A 12,686-nucleotide genomic window follows, 5' to 3' on the forward strand; every position below is an offset into this window, starting at 1 on the left:
TAATACTTCACAGCCTATCTTAAACTCGTGTTCCTAACCCAGAGTGTTGAACATTACTATATTGATTTCGTAATAATTCTAAGCCCAGTGTTGTACTTTGCATGTTTAGGTCTTCAATCATGCGCTGCAATCATTTGACTAAGGTATTTTCGCAGCCGGACAGTTCGTCAGCAAAAGAGTAATTTGAGATTGGCGGGTTCTCCGTTAACTCTGGTGTGTATATATATATATATATATATATATATATATATATATATATATATATATATATATATATATATATATATATATAATTTCTGTTCCAGCCCCGCTGAATACCTTTATTAAATACGTGTATTTGCAGTGCTGCAGATTCCAGCGCCGAGATTGTCACTTTGCGTGCTACCTTTTCTGAATGCAAGCCGCCGCGGTGGCTCAGTGGTTATGGCGCTCGGCTGCTGGCCCGAAAGACGCGGGTTAGATCCTGGCCGCGGCGGTCGAATTTCGATGGAGGCAAAATTCTAGAGGCCCGTGTGCTGTGCGATGTCAGTGCACGTTAAAGAACCCGAGGTGGTCGAAATTTCCGGAGCTCTTCAGTACGGCGTCTCTCATAGCCTGAGTCGCTTTGGGACGTTAAACCCCCATAAACCAACCAAACCAAACCTTTTCTGAATGCCGTCCTTGTAGAAGTGTAGCGAATTGGGTTTGTTGGTAAATATTCATACTTAAATCATTGCGAAGGATTGAGACACGAAGATGCAGGCAGTACAAGCACTGCAGATATTTGCATCCTTGTCAGTATTTTCTGGCACGTTTTAAATGTTTCCTCCACGTCCTGATTACGCAGCGCCTACAGCAAGACTGCTCATTTTTCAACTCAACCAAATGGTTTTTTTTCATCATATATAACGGCGAGACACCGACGTTCGTTTTATTGTGGACATTTATCTATAACCTCAACGGAAATATGAATAATATTTTGTGCTGTCTAGTGTGGTTCAGGAAACAAAAAGAAATGAAGGTAGTAAACTGCGGAAAGAAAAAACAAGATGCCTTTGAAATTTTGGATGATTATATCACGCCCGTACTCGCAAGCTGTATGCGCCATTCACCCCGACGTCTCATTTTCCGAGCCGGAAATAAGCGGGCATCAGGCTGATCACTTGAGTAGCAACTGGAACTGCTTACCGAAGCATACCATCTATGTCATATTTCATCAATACGTTCGTAAGCATGCTTGAAAAGCAGCGGAACGCATCCGCGGAATTCAGCGGAACGCATCAGCAACACGGCCCAACCGCGGTCACCATGCCGTACTGTGCAAGGCATATATGGATATGCATCAGCAGTTTCCCTCGGCGCGCCCATTGTGAAGAGGCTGCGCTCTCGATTTCCGAACGATGCAGCCACAAGATCGAGGTAGCGACTCACAACGGTAGCTGCGCCCACCGCAATGGCGGCGCCTGCAGTGTCCGAGTCAGAGCTGAAGGGGAATGACTGGAGAAGTCAAGCGGAATGGTAAAGTGCACCTGTGGTGCACTAGCTGGCACTTAAATATGGGCCTTGACCGGCGCACTGTGCATATGATTCCTTATTGCCGCGCGCAGCAAGGAAAGAACATCGCACCTGGGCCAAGCCAGTGCAGATGCTGAAGGCGCCGCTGGCGGACGCGACCATCATGGCATTCCCGTCGGAGTGGGCTACGATGAGCGGTGACATGGATGACGTGGGCCTCTTTCTGGGACGGATGTAGTTGGTGGGGCTGGGCAGCATGCCGTACGAATTGCGAGTGCCAGGAGTCGCGAAGTCGTCCATCTGGTTGTTCAACAATACGCCCGTCGACTGGGACATGGCCAGAGCACCGAACCTGAAAAAAACGGCCGCGTGAACGGTTTCATTGTGCCACCTGTTGTTTGTGGTTGCAGAGGCTTCTGCTGCGCGTCACTTTGAGCAGGGCCGCGACAGTGCAAACGTGCTGGCGCACGCCATTTATTATCTGAAAGGTTTTAGCATATACCGTTTAGCGAATTACGGTTAACTTTGCCATTTACTGGCGACCCAAATACGCATACACGCCGCTGCACACGGTGAAAACCTGGCGCAGCAATGTTTTAGCATACCACGAAATCAGGGCCATTCATTTCATTTTACTGTTTTCCGTTTTTCCAAGTTCGGGGTTAAAATAGGGCGTCATTCTTTCGTTACAGTAGCATAGAAATCTTGGCACTTGGTATCCTCAGCTGCCTAGTGCCGCAAAACCCAACACAACACAGCAGCATAGAAGGCAGTTTTTTCTTGAAACTTTTCAGCGGTAGTGTTTTAATTAGTTTTGCGATGAAGGGTATTAATTACGAACAGTCGCTTTGTTGTAGTACAAAGATCTTGCTTTCCGAGAAAACAACATATAAAAGCTAGGCTTTAACAAAAATATTATTACGAAATCACAGGGTGCTGTTTTTTTTCGAGAACTTTTTCCGCCTTCATTTTGATCCAGATTTGTTTCCTTTTTGCGCACTTCCTAAACCTTCGGGTCTCTGTAGGCAACCTAACTACAAAAAAAAAAATTCTGTGTTCTGTGCCAATTTGCGAACGCACAACAGCTTTACAGGAGAGCAGGCAAGTGGGGGTAGCATTTCATTCAAGATGCCAGCCTGCATTTTTTGTTCTAGCTTTTACCGGGCGCTCTTCGAACTCTTCTGCAGAAAGACCTTTCGTTTATTGACCAAGTCTGAAAGAGGATTACAGGAGAGTTGCCAATAAGGGTTATAACATCAACAGTTAATGATGGAGTCCTTTATAAAATTGGTCCCTGGTTGCTCCTTCTTTACGGTATTTTAGTTCCGGCTTCGAGAAGCAAAAAAAATCATATCAGAAGCACAGTTTGAGGCAGAAAATTTCCTAATATTCTCTCGGGGTGTGGCAATTAGGAAATATTGGGTTTTAGCCGAAGACGTGTATCCCTACCTAAATACAGGAAAATGCGGTATACGGACTTAAACGTGCTTGCTACTGTTGGAAGCTGGAAACAGAAATAATATACAATGCAGCGTCTCATAACGCAAAATACCAGGTGCTTCAGGGATGACTTTCAAAAATTTTCAAAAATAGGCTTGTTGGGGAATAATATGACTTTTCAGGAGTAGTATTACCAGTCTTGGCGGACATCGGAAAGCCGTTGAATTGCTTGAGCAGTAAGCTGGTTAACTAAGTTCTGAAAGCTAACCTTTTAACTATCACAGATAGGCAACTGGTTGCCATAAGAGTTTTGTAGCAAGTCGTTAGAAATAGCCATATCAGTTTCAAGTGTTTAGAATTTTGAAAACGCGATTACCCTCGCCTCTGTGCCTCGACAAAATTTCGCTTTTTCGACTAGTTACGTGCACTGGAGGGGTTGCTTTGCCTGCATGCTTTCGAAAGCGCATGTATTTTCGCACGATGCAGCCAACTTTTCGCGTTTTTGAAATTCTAAAAAAACTGATATGACTATTACTAACGACCGGGTACAAACCTCTAATTGCAACTATGCGCCTAATTCAAGTAGTTACAGTTAATTCTTAAAAATTAGTTAACCAGCTAACAACCTTAACTACAAGCAATATATATATATATATATATATATATATATATATATATATATATATATATATATATATATATATATCCTTCATTGATTACGAGAGAGCATTTATTTCAGTGGAAACCTCAGCAGTCATGCAGGCAATGCGGATTCAGGGTGTAGACGAGCGTTATGTGAAAATACTAGATGCCTATATCAGCTGCGCAGCCACGATAGTCCTTCATGAAGTCAGCAATAAAATTCCAATAAGGAAGGGTGTCAGGCAGAGAGACACAATCTCGCCAATGCTATTCACCGCCTGTTTACAGGAGGTGTTCGGAGGCCTGGATTGGGAACAGTTGGGGATAAGAGTTAATGGAGAATATCTAAATAATCTGCAATTCGCTGATGACATTGCAGCTCATCTACTGAGTGACATAGTAAGGCAAAGCATGAACAATGAGTTACAGGCAGAGCAGAAATGTAGGTCTTAAAATGAACATGCAGAAAACCAAAGTAATACTCAACAGTATCGCAAGGGGACAGCAGTTCCCAATTGGTAGCGAGGTTTTTTTTTTTTTTTTGGCTTCCGCCAGCGCTGGTAGTACTATGCCGCAAAAGCCAGATTTTTAGCCCGAAAAGCCTATTTCGAAAATTTGACTGTTCGCTGAAACAGCTTTTGTAATATCTACTCAAACTCGGTTGTTCGTGACAAATTACTTGATATCTCGGATCTATAGGCCCGTAAACAGACCAAACAGCCACGAAGGTGCGACAACTCGCCATCAGAAGATTCACTCTGACGGGGGTTTCCGTTTGGTGTGTTTCCAGCAGCCATGGGACGCTGAAGTCCACTTTTGGCTTCAATGCGCACGGCCTCTGCGCGTTCGTGGTCACACATGGCTTCTCTTTGGCCGTAAAGGCCGCTGTACGGTCACTTTTTTTCCGCATGCGCACGCGTCGTTGCGACAGTGCGCAAGTGCTGCGCAAGGGCAGAACAATGGAGCGCATGAACGCATCCGCCTGTGCGCACAACTTCAAGTTTTTTTCCGCACGAGCGGATGGTCGCATCACGCTATTGGCTGCTGTCCCGTGACGTAGCAGCGCAGTGGTGCCAGGCCGCGCCTCCTCAGCAAGATGGCCGCCCGCGAAGCGGAGTGAAAAACCAGGCTTAGTAGGTGGTAGCTGTGCCGAGAAACACATAATATTGGCCGCATGTGACTATTACGAGTGTTGACAGCGACTACGAGCTTCACTGTGTGCAACTGCGGCAAGCGGCAGTTTCCCCCAAGTTGTTTTGTCGTCGTCTACACTGAGTTCACCGAGCGGCTACGCTACACGTAACAGTGCCGATGTCGCGATGTGTTTATTTGGAGCCGTTTGTGATGGCTTCAAGTGCTGTTTTTTATTCGCGCGACGATCTTCACGAACAGCAGCGGGAAGGAGCTCCCCAGGGTGAATTTCCTGTGCATACAGCAAGCTTCACAGCGCAGTGACAAGCGTCCGTGTAGCGAAAGTGATTGCAGTCGGAACGAGTGCTTTTGCGTCAGCCAGTGATATCGCCTGCAAGTATAATTACGTTCGAAAAGCTTACTACGCACGCCTCGTTTTACGAATGCTGAAATGAACTTAACAGCAGATCCTGGTTCGGGTTCACGCGTGTGTACTGAGTGAGAACTGCCGTGAGTGCGACGTGACGAAATGAACTTCGAGCTCTGCAGCGAGTCGCATTCGTTGCAGCGGTTGCAGTGATCGCGAGCAGAAGTCGTTGCGCTGCGGCGTAGCCATCACCGATATCGATCGTAGTTCGTGTGTACTGTGTTGGACAACCGCCGTGAGTGCGACGAGACCATTCTGAAAGTTGTGTTTTGCGTATGCGAAACGACCTCGGCTGCACGGCCGTTGAGCTATTTTCTGTCCGGACTACTGCAGCGTCGCCGGAATTCTGTGGCATTGTGCTCCATAAAGTGCAATTTGCGACTATGAGTGGCCGTATTACGATGGTATGTGGGCGGCACTGTGAAATCTGTGTGAAAACATCGGTGTGCATGGCAGCTCTCACATCTGGAGTATCTTTTTTTATTTCCTGATTCCTGCCGGTCTATGGGGGTCTATATCTGCAATAAAATTTGCACGACAAATTGAATGAATCCAATCTTCGCTGCATGTGATCATGGTCTGAACCAAAGCATTAGTGTTAAGTTTGGGTTGTAATTTCGTTATGACCAGATCACGAAGACTTATGTACGAACAAAAACCATTGTCGCAAGTCGTTCACCGGTGTTTCACAATGCAGAAGCCTCTAATATGGGCCCAGTAGTGCGGCTGTTGTTCATGAGCATTTCAGTTTATCTGATGCAAAAAAAAAGACCACAGCAGGTGCTTATGCTTCTCAAATCAAGCAACCCATATACAATTCTGCTGTGTTAATATGAACACTTTGGTTCCAGATCAGAACTGTACATACAGAGTTTTCCATGATAGCGAATCGTGATTAAAAATAGAAAACCTTTTTCTGTAAACTGCTGTGATTATAATTTATTTTTTGCTTAGCAGCGTGGAGTGAAGTTGGATTTTAGACAAATACTTGCAATATTAAGTGCATTATCATGGCTGCCCTGCCTACTGGGAAAATGCAGCGATCTCGAAGTGCTCCGTGAGCCATGACAATCGGGATAGAAACAGTACTCTTTGAATCAGCACCTGATCTCATATTTATTGTTGCTTTCACTACACTTTTGTTGCGGAGGTGCTCAACAGCTTGGCTTTATTGGTGTCGAGCAGTTGTTAACTAGAGCTTCCCAAGTAAGCTGTACCAGCTTGTGTGAGACATTCTCGAAGCCTTTAGAAGCATATGCCATCAATGCACATGCACACATGCATATGCTGCGTTCATTTACCTGTGTCTGTCTGCAATGAACATTATTTGCCTGCTGGATGAAGGTGATAGTGGGCCTATGAGAATGTATTTTTCAGAAATGTAGAATGCCTCCTAGATTTCCTTCAACTTCTTTGCATTTGCTGCATTTCTAAATTTGTTTGCTTGAATGTAGATGCTTGTTTGCACCTTCCACCGCGCTCAGCTATAGGTTTCTGGGAACATGCATCTGTTCACATCTGTCGCATGGTCGTGGCAAAGCCATATTTGTGCACATTGCCAAAACTACGTTAACAAGGTTTATTTTGATTTCTCAAAATGTGCTTTGCGCTAATGTGCTGTGGTTGGTCCTGCAATGCCGACGTTGTTCCGTTCCTGAAAGTCCTGCAGTGCCGGTGCAGCCATCAACGCGTCGAGGCTGAAACCACATTAAATTTAAACCCATTTTCTTACTGCTTGAATTGTATTTGCAGATTCCCTACTTTGCACCTGTGCTCAGTTCTCCTCGTGCCCGTGCCGTGTGCTCTGTTTAAAAAAAAAACATTAAATTAGTATTGCAAGTAAACATCTGTTAGATTATAACAAAAATGTTGTACAGTCAGCGAGTGGCTTAATTAATTAATAAAGTGCGGCAGTAAATGAGTCGCCGAGCCTTTCAGTGCCAATGGTTTTGACACCAGAAAGAGAAGTGCTTTGTCAGTCAGAAACTGCAAGCGGAGAGAGTCGGCCTGCCTGGCAGTTCAAGGTTTAACAAAAACTGCACGCTATGCTCCGAGTGGTATTAGGGCAATTCCAGGGTGCAACAGCCATATTATTCAGTCTTTATTTGTCGCCAAACACTTCTAACAGTCCTTGCACTATGTTATAGTATCTGGTTACCACAGTCCATACGTTCGCATTGAAGTCCGTATTACACGACAAAAATATGCGGGTCCCAATTGGCTTTGTGCATTTAAACCCTGTCACTTGTGCAAACAGCAAGTTTCCATGTTAAGGCATGCATGCTTTGATAAAGTTCCATCCCCAGAAAAACTGTCCATAATTCAAATCATATTATTACAGGGTGGATATTAACGAGGCATTGCTGCATACAGCAGAATGTGGTAAAGTTCTTAGTTATGATAATATCACGAGCACCAAATCATTACACCATTTCTAGAACTAGCATGGGCTCCTAAGAGTGAAAAACAGTACGAACTCTCACGCTGATAAGTTGTTCTGACCCATTAAATTGTTCCTTCCAAATCGGTGCGCTTTTTGAAAAGCATTCCTATGATAGCCAACTTTTCGTTCTTCGTGACATACACTTGCACCTTAGTCTCTTTGAGAAAGCCTGCGATAAAATCGTTTATAGAATATTGCCTTGCATCATACAGCTCTGAGCGGGATTTAAGTGATCCTAGCCAGCTAACAGCAGTTCGCCCATGCTAACTCTTGCTCATCCTGCCTTTCTTTTTTGGAATCTCGGGCAACCCCAAAGGTATCGTACTTGGCCCTTCCATTTTTTACTCATTAATGACCTTCCTTTCACTGCTTCATTTAAATAGTCTTCATTGATTGCTATATGGTACGCATCCCACTATCAATGTCAACATTCCTACCCTCCAGAACAACCGTCTGCATGCTTGAGAATGGCCTATTTGCCAATGTTAATAGTTTTCACTGTCAGCCATACCCGCCTCCATTACGAGCTGATATGTGTCAGCATTTCCTTTGTGCTTGTATCCTACCCTGTTTCAAGCGAAGCAACACTGAGAGTTCCATTATGCGATGTGGTTAAAATGCTAGGTTCGTATGTTTACGCATGTGACTTTTAAGTGCATGTGTCATTTTATCCTTTATCCTCATCTGAAATGGCCAGCCAGGTATGTTATGGGGCCAGCATTTACAGTATTTATAAAAGGGTGCCTCCTTCTCCTCTATAATAAAGCTAAATTTCACATACAGTTCTGTCGTCATCAATGGAGTCAGATTACATCTGCTGCCAATTTTGTGTGTGAATGTGATTTTCTTACATTGACGGCAGTGGAACACATGGAAAAGCACGAACCTGAACTCAATATTAATTTATTCATAGAGTTGCTGTTTTCCTTAAATTAGTAACACGAGTTTTTGTATAAGGCCCTGAGGAGGATTACCATTTTGGTGCGTTCAAAAGGAGGCCACAAAGCAAGACATTTGTTTGCTTAACACGTGCAGCCCTTCTAGGACTGCTTAAATTCACATACACTTCCTGTATGAAGCCGAAAAATAGGCATAGCCTAAGCAAAGATTTTCAAGCAGTTAAGTTAACTAAGTCATTTTAACATAAGGTATGCCTAAAGGGAACTTTGGCAGCTTGAAAACCAAACCGGCAATGAAATAAGCTTTACTTTGCAGAAGATGTTGCTAATAACAACAGCTAGCACATGCCAAAATTTTATACATAACAAGTGGTGCAGACAATGCTCACTTTTATCTGCTGTCTTGGGAACCAGAATCACTGTTACGATCCCTCATTTCTTTTCTGGCCAGAAAAAATCCTTAAATGTTACTGCAAAGCATATGAGATGATATACGCATGTATACCCTACACACACTTCCATGCTTATTGTTTATTTCATTGTATTTTGTAACAACACAGCTTTCACCTTGTAAACATATTTCTACAAATTCTGCTTGAGATAACCACTATGCATGGTCAGTGCATTCTGTTTCCCTGAATATATGAAGTATTCTTTCCCAGCCTCAACCAGGAGCCGTCCAGATGTAAGCCAGTTTACCAACTCTCTCATCATGTTATGTTTACACTGAAGGTAAAAGGCATGTATGGCCTTTTACTAAGTACTAAGCAACCACTTTGTTTTCATTCACATGGACACTTTCAGAATTTTTTTGAGTTCTACAGACAACATGCCAGCTTGTTTCTGCATGTGTCACCATTGACTGGCTCTGAGCGCTCCTCCAGGCTTGTTTACACTGCTCCATTCCAGCTTGTACAATTCTCATTGCTATATGACCTAAGGAGTGACTGCTAAAATAAAACTTGTCGCCTGCTGTCACTGTGAGATAGGGGGCTTGGCCCCTTTGTCACCACAATGTGTTATTTCTATTTTGGCTTTTCTAACGGACCGAATAACATTACAGAAAGAAATCAGTACTGTTGCACGGTCACTCTTCTGTGAAATGCACAACTGCTGCACAACGGATTTTACATATTCCAAATTACTGGGAATGTCATAATTTTGTAGTGCATTTTGGTTCGAATTCGACAGCAGTGTGCTAAAATATGGAATATTTAATACATGCACAATTCAGCACACACTTTTTATATCGATGAATAAATACGTCTTTTGCAATAACGGTTAAGTGGGCAGACAGCAAGGAGTCCTCTTTACTTGACAATGGCAACCAACGTTTATAGATGACAACTAAAGTGTGCATGAAATAATGAAAAAGCTACATAATAAAGGCAATTATGATACATGTAAAGAGACTGCAGTGTACTAGTTTGAGTAACTGATGATTTAACCAGTGCCTGTTCTCAGCTTTGTGAATTTCCCTGTTATAACTACAAACGATAGAACATTTACTGCTAACCTATAGCTTAATTGTTCTAGTCCCGTATCCTTGGGTCCGAGAATTCGCAACACGAATCACGCCGTCGTTCTGAAATCGTTATTGCATGTTAGGGTATAGCGTAACTTTCAATGGGGGCACTCTTCAAATACTCGGGGAAAAAATCTTGGACCGTAGTGAACGGTTGCATGGTAGGCCGCATATATGGGTGGTCTTCAGCGGAGTCTAGCCGACTAGCGGTCGAACGAGTTGTGCCATGATCGCGGTGTGATGCCTTTTTTAACTTTCTGACGTAGAAATAGCGCAAACGTTAATCGTTTCCCGCGACGCTGTTTCAGATCCTCGCCTGCGGTGTTGCAAAGTTTGTTGCGACTTCGTTCACGGACGTCAGAATCGGCCGCGCCGAGATCCATGGCTATCACAGCCGATCGCGTTTTTACCTGCTACGAAAAATCTTACAGCTAAACATGTATCGGGTGGTGAGCCACACTATCAATGTGTGTGTATTCGCACATCAAGATATCTTCGTGTTTTGCTACGGCATATGCCTGGGCTGCCGCACGGGCGGCACTCACGAGCGCGCCAAGCAGAACGCCGGAGTCGTCCGCTCGGTCGCATGCAGCAAACGTGATTGTACAGCACCTCATCCGCAACGCGCCCTCACGCGCCCGTGCGCATGGTCGCAAGGACGCGTGCGCATGCGAAAAATGAAACGATCGTATAGCGGCCTTAAACGCTCCGAGGCGTGTAGCCAGCGCAGCGGACGCCTAGTGGTACCGCATCAGCCTAATAATCTTGAGGTGCTGTGTTCATGCTCCGGTGGGGACCCCCAGGTTCTTTGCAACGGGTGCAACCTTCTCCTGACCCGGTGCTCAATTTTTAAAAGAGAAGCGCTTGAAAAGGTCCTTCATAGACGCCCTTCATCATTACTTGGTCCTTTCCTCTTTTCCCTTCGCAGCCTTCTTTTCCTTCCACAGGGCCAATATATGGCCAATCGGAATTCTCTTCCAGTTAACCTCCCAGCGTTGTGTGCAATGCGTTGCCTGTCGGCGTTGTCGGGTATGGTAAGGCCGTGGACGTCATCCTCGTCAATACATTGAATATGAACGATGCCGCAATCAAACTCTCCAGCCACTGAAAGCGGTGGTGTATATATTCGCAAGAGGAGTGGCGAGTTAATCTGAAACAGGCGCTGCGTGCTTGTAGTCTACTCACTCCTTGTTGAGCGTGCTCATCAAAGCAAGCGCGTCGCCGTTCGGCATGAGCACGACGAACTGGCTCGAGCCCTTGCTCTCTCTGCCCTGGTAGCGCAGGCCGTAGTAGCTGTGACTCGAGTACGGTGAGCCCTTTATCTTGGACCGCACTTCGGACAGGAACGACGAGGAAGACAGGTTGCGCAACGCCTGACGAGAGCACGGGGAAATGAAGGCACGGTCAGGCTATGAGCAAGAAAATTTAAGAGCTGCTCACGTGTGTAGGCAGAGTACTCATATTCGCAAGAACTTTTTTTTTCATCCGTGAGGGAAAAAATAGCTCTACAATGAGGCTTGACGTCGTGTGCACCCTTGTTTGAAAATTGAGTTCGTACCTTCATAATTGCATGCAATCTAGCTCAGTATGACTTGCAAGATGCCAGATGTGATTGGACCTTCCATCACAAAGCAATGAGATCTTGGTTGTGCACACAATTTGCGCATCTGTCTAGCAGTAAAGTAGGCAGATATTTCAGGCGTTGAGTGTCACGGCGCATTATGTGTGTGAGAAACAAGTCGCTCTACAGTCGGCGCGGGTGCTTTGTAGGTTTCACTGAGCGGCAGTGTTTATCGAATGGTGGTTACCTGCGCGGCTTAGGCTTCGCGGTAACATTGACAATGCAGCACATTTTATGTGCTAGTGATAGCTGCATAATGAACTTTCTCTCGCGTTAAGAGCGTCGGCGTAAGATTTCGCAACCAAAACTTCTCTGTGCCTTATGTCCGATGATTGATATCCGGGAGGCAATGAGCCAAAGATGTGGACACAGGAGGCGGGGGCTTTCGACAATGCGCCATCTATAATCGTGTGTTATAGGTAGGCCTAGGTGTCGATGCACTCAGGTAGAAAATGAGGGGGGGGGGGGGGGGCGGAGTACGACGACTTTGTCACTGGGAAAAGCAATAAGTTCGGTGCAGCAAGAATTTCACGTTTCAGTCACGTTTTCACGTTTCACGTTTCATCTGAATGGGATGAAATAAGGCTAACTGGTATCCTTAGTCATCGCTAAGAACTGCGGCTGACGTCTGTTTGCAGTTAATATCATAACGAAGCAATGATTGCCTTCTGAGGGACTAGTGGTTGTAGCAGCGCAGTTAGCCCCCATGGACCACTACCCGTGCCACGTGCGCATAAGAAGTGACAGTAACTGTTTACTACCTAAATCTTGTTAATCCTATAATTTTCGGGGTTGGCACTACACGTTCAATATTACTGTCGTTATACGTACAGTCATGAACAGAAGTTTGCGGGGTGCAGATTTACGGGAAAAAAAATTCTGCGTTGCCTCGATGGCCAGTCAGCAGGTACTCTTATACCAGATAGAACACGCACGTCTCCTAACGCATTTGTTTTTCATTGACCTGGTGTGCCTAACTGCTCCGCAATATTTTTTTCCGCGAATCTGCATGCCGCAAATTTGTGTCCATGACTGTAGGTCACGATAACATCTGCACGTCAGTC

General features: G+C 44.9%; 2 protein-coding genes across 3 annotated transcripts in view; one reads left to right on the top strand and one right to left on the bottom strand.

Annotated features, from left to right (window-relative positions):
• Positions 1 to 12,686, top strand: part of LOC144114437 (alpha-(1,3)-fucosyltransferase C-like) — a 119,574-nt gene that overhangs the window by 48,303 nt on the left and 58,585 nt on the right. The window lies entirely within an intron of this gene.
• The window catches only part of LOC144094423 (glutathione hydrolase 1 proenzyme-like), a 29,778-nt gene that overhangs the window by 5,489 nt on the left and 11,603 nt on the right, over positions 1 to 12,686 (bottom strand). The window contains exons 7-8 of the mRNA XM_077628374.1: positions 11,187 to 11,374; positions 1,606 to 1,846 (exon numbers count right to left, since the gene is read on the bottom strand). Of these exons, the coding sequence (XP_077484500.1) occupies positions 1,606 to 1,846; positions 11,187 to 11,374 (429 nt within the window). The remainder of the gene's footprint in view (positions 1 to 1,605; positions 1,847 to 11,186; positions 11,375 to 12,686) is intronic.

Source organism: Amblyomma americanum, chromosome 1 (assembly GCF_052857255.1).
Source record: "Amblyomma americanum isolate KBUSLIRL-KWMA chromosome 1, ASM5285725v1, whole genome shotgun sequence".
NCBI classification, from domain to species: Eukaryota; Metazoa; Arthropoda; class Arachnida; order Ixodida; family Ixodidae; genus Amblyomma; species Amblyomma americanum.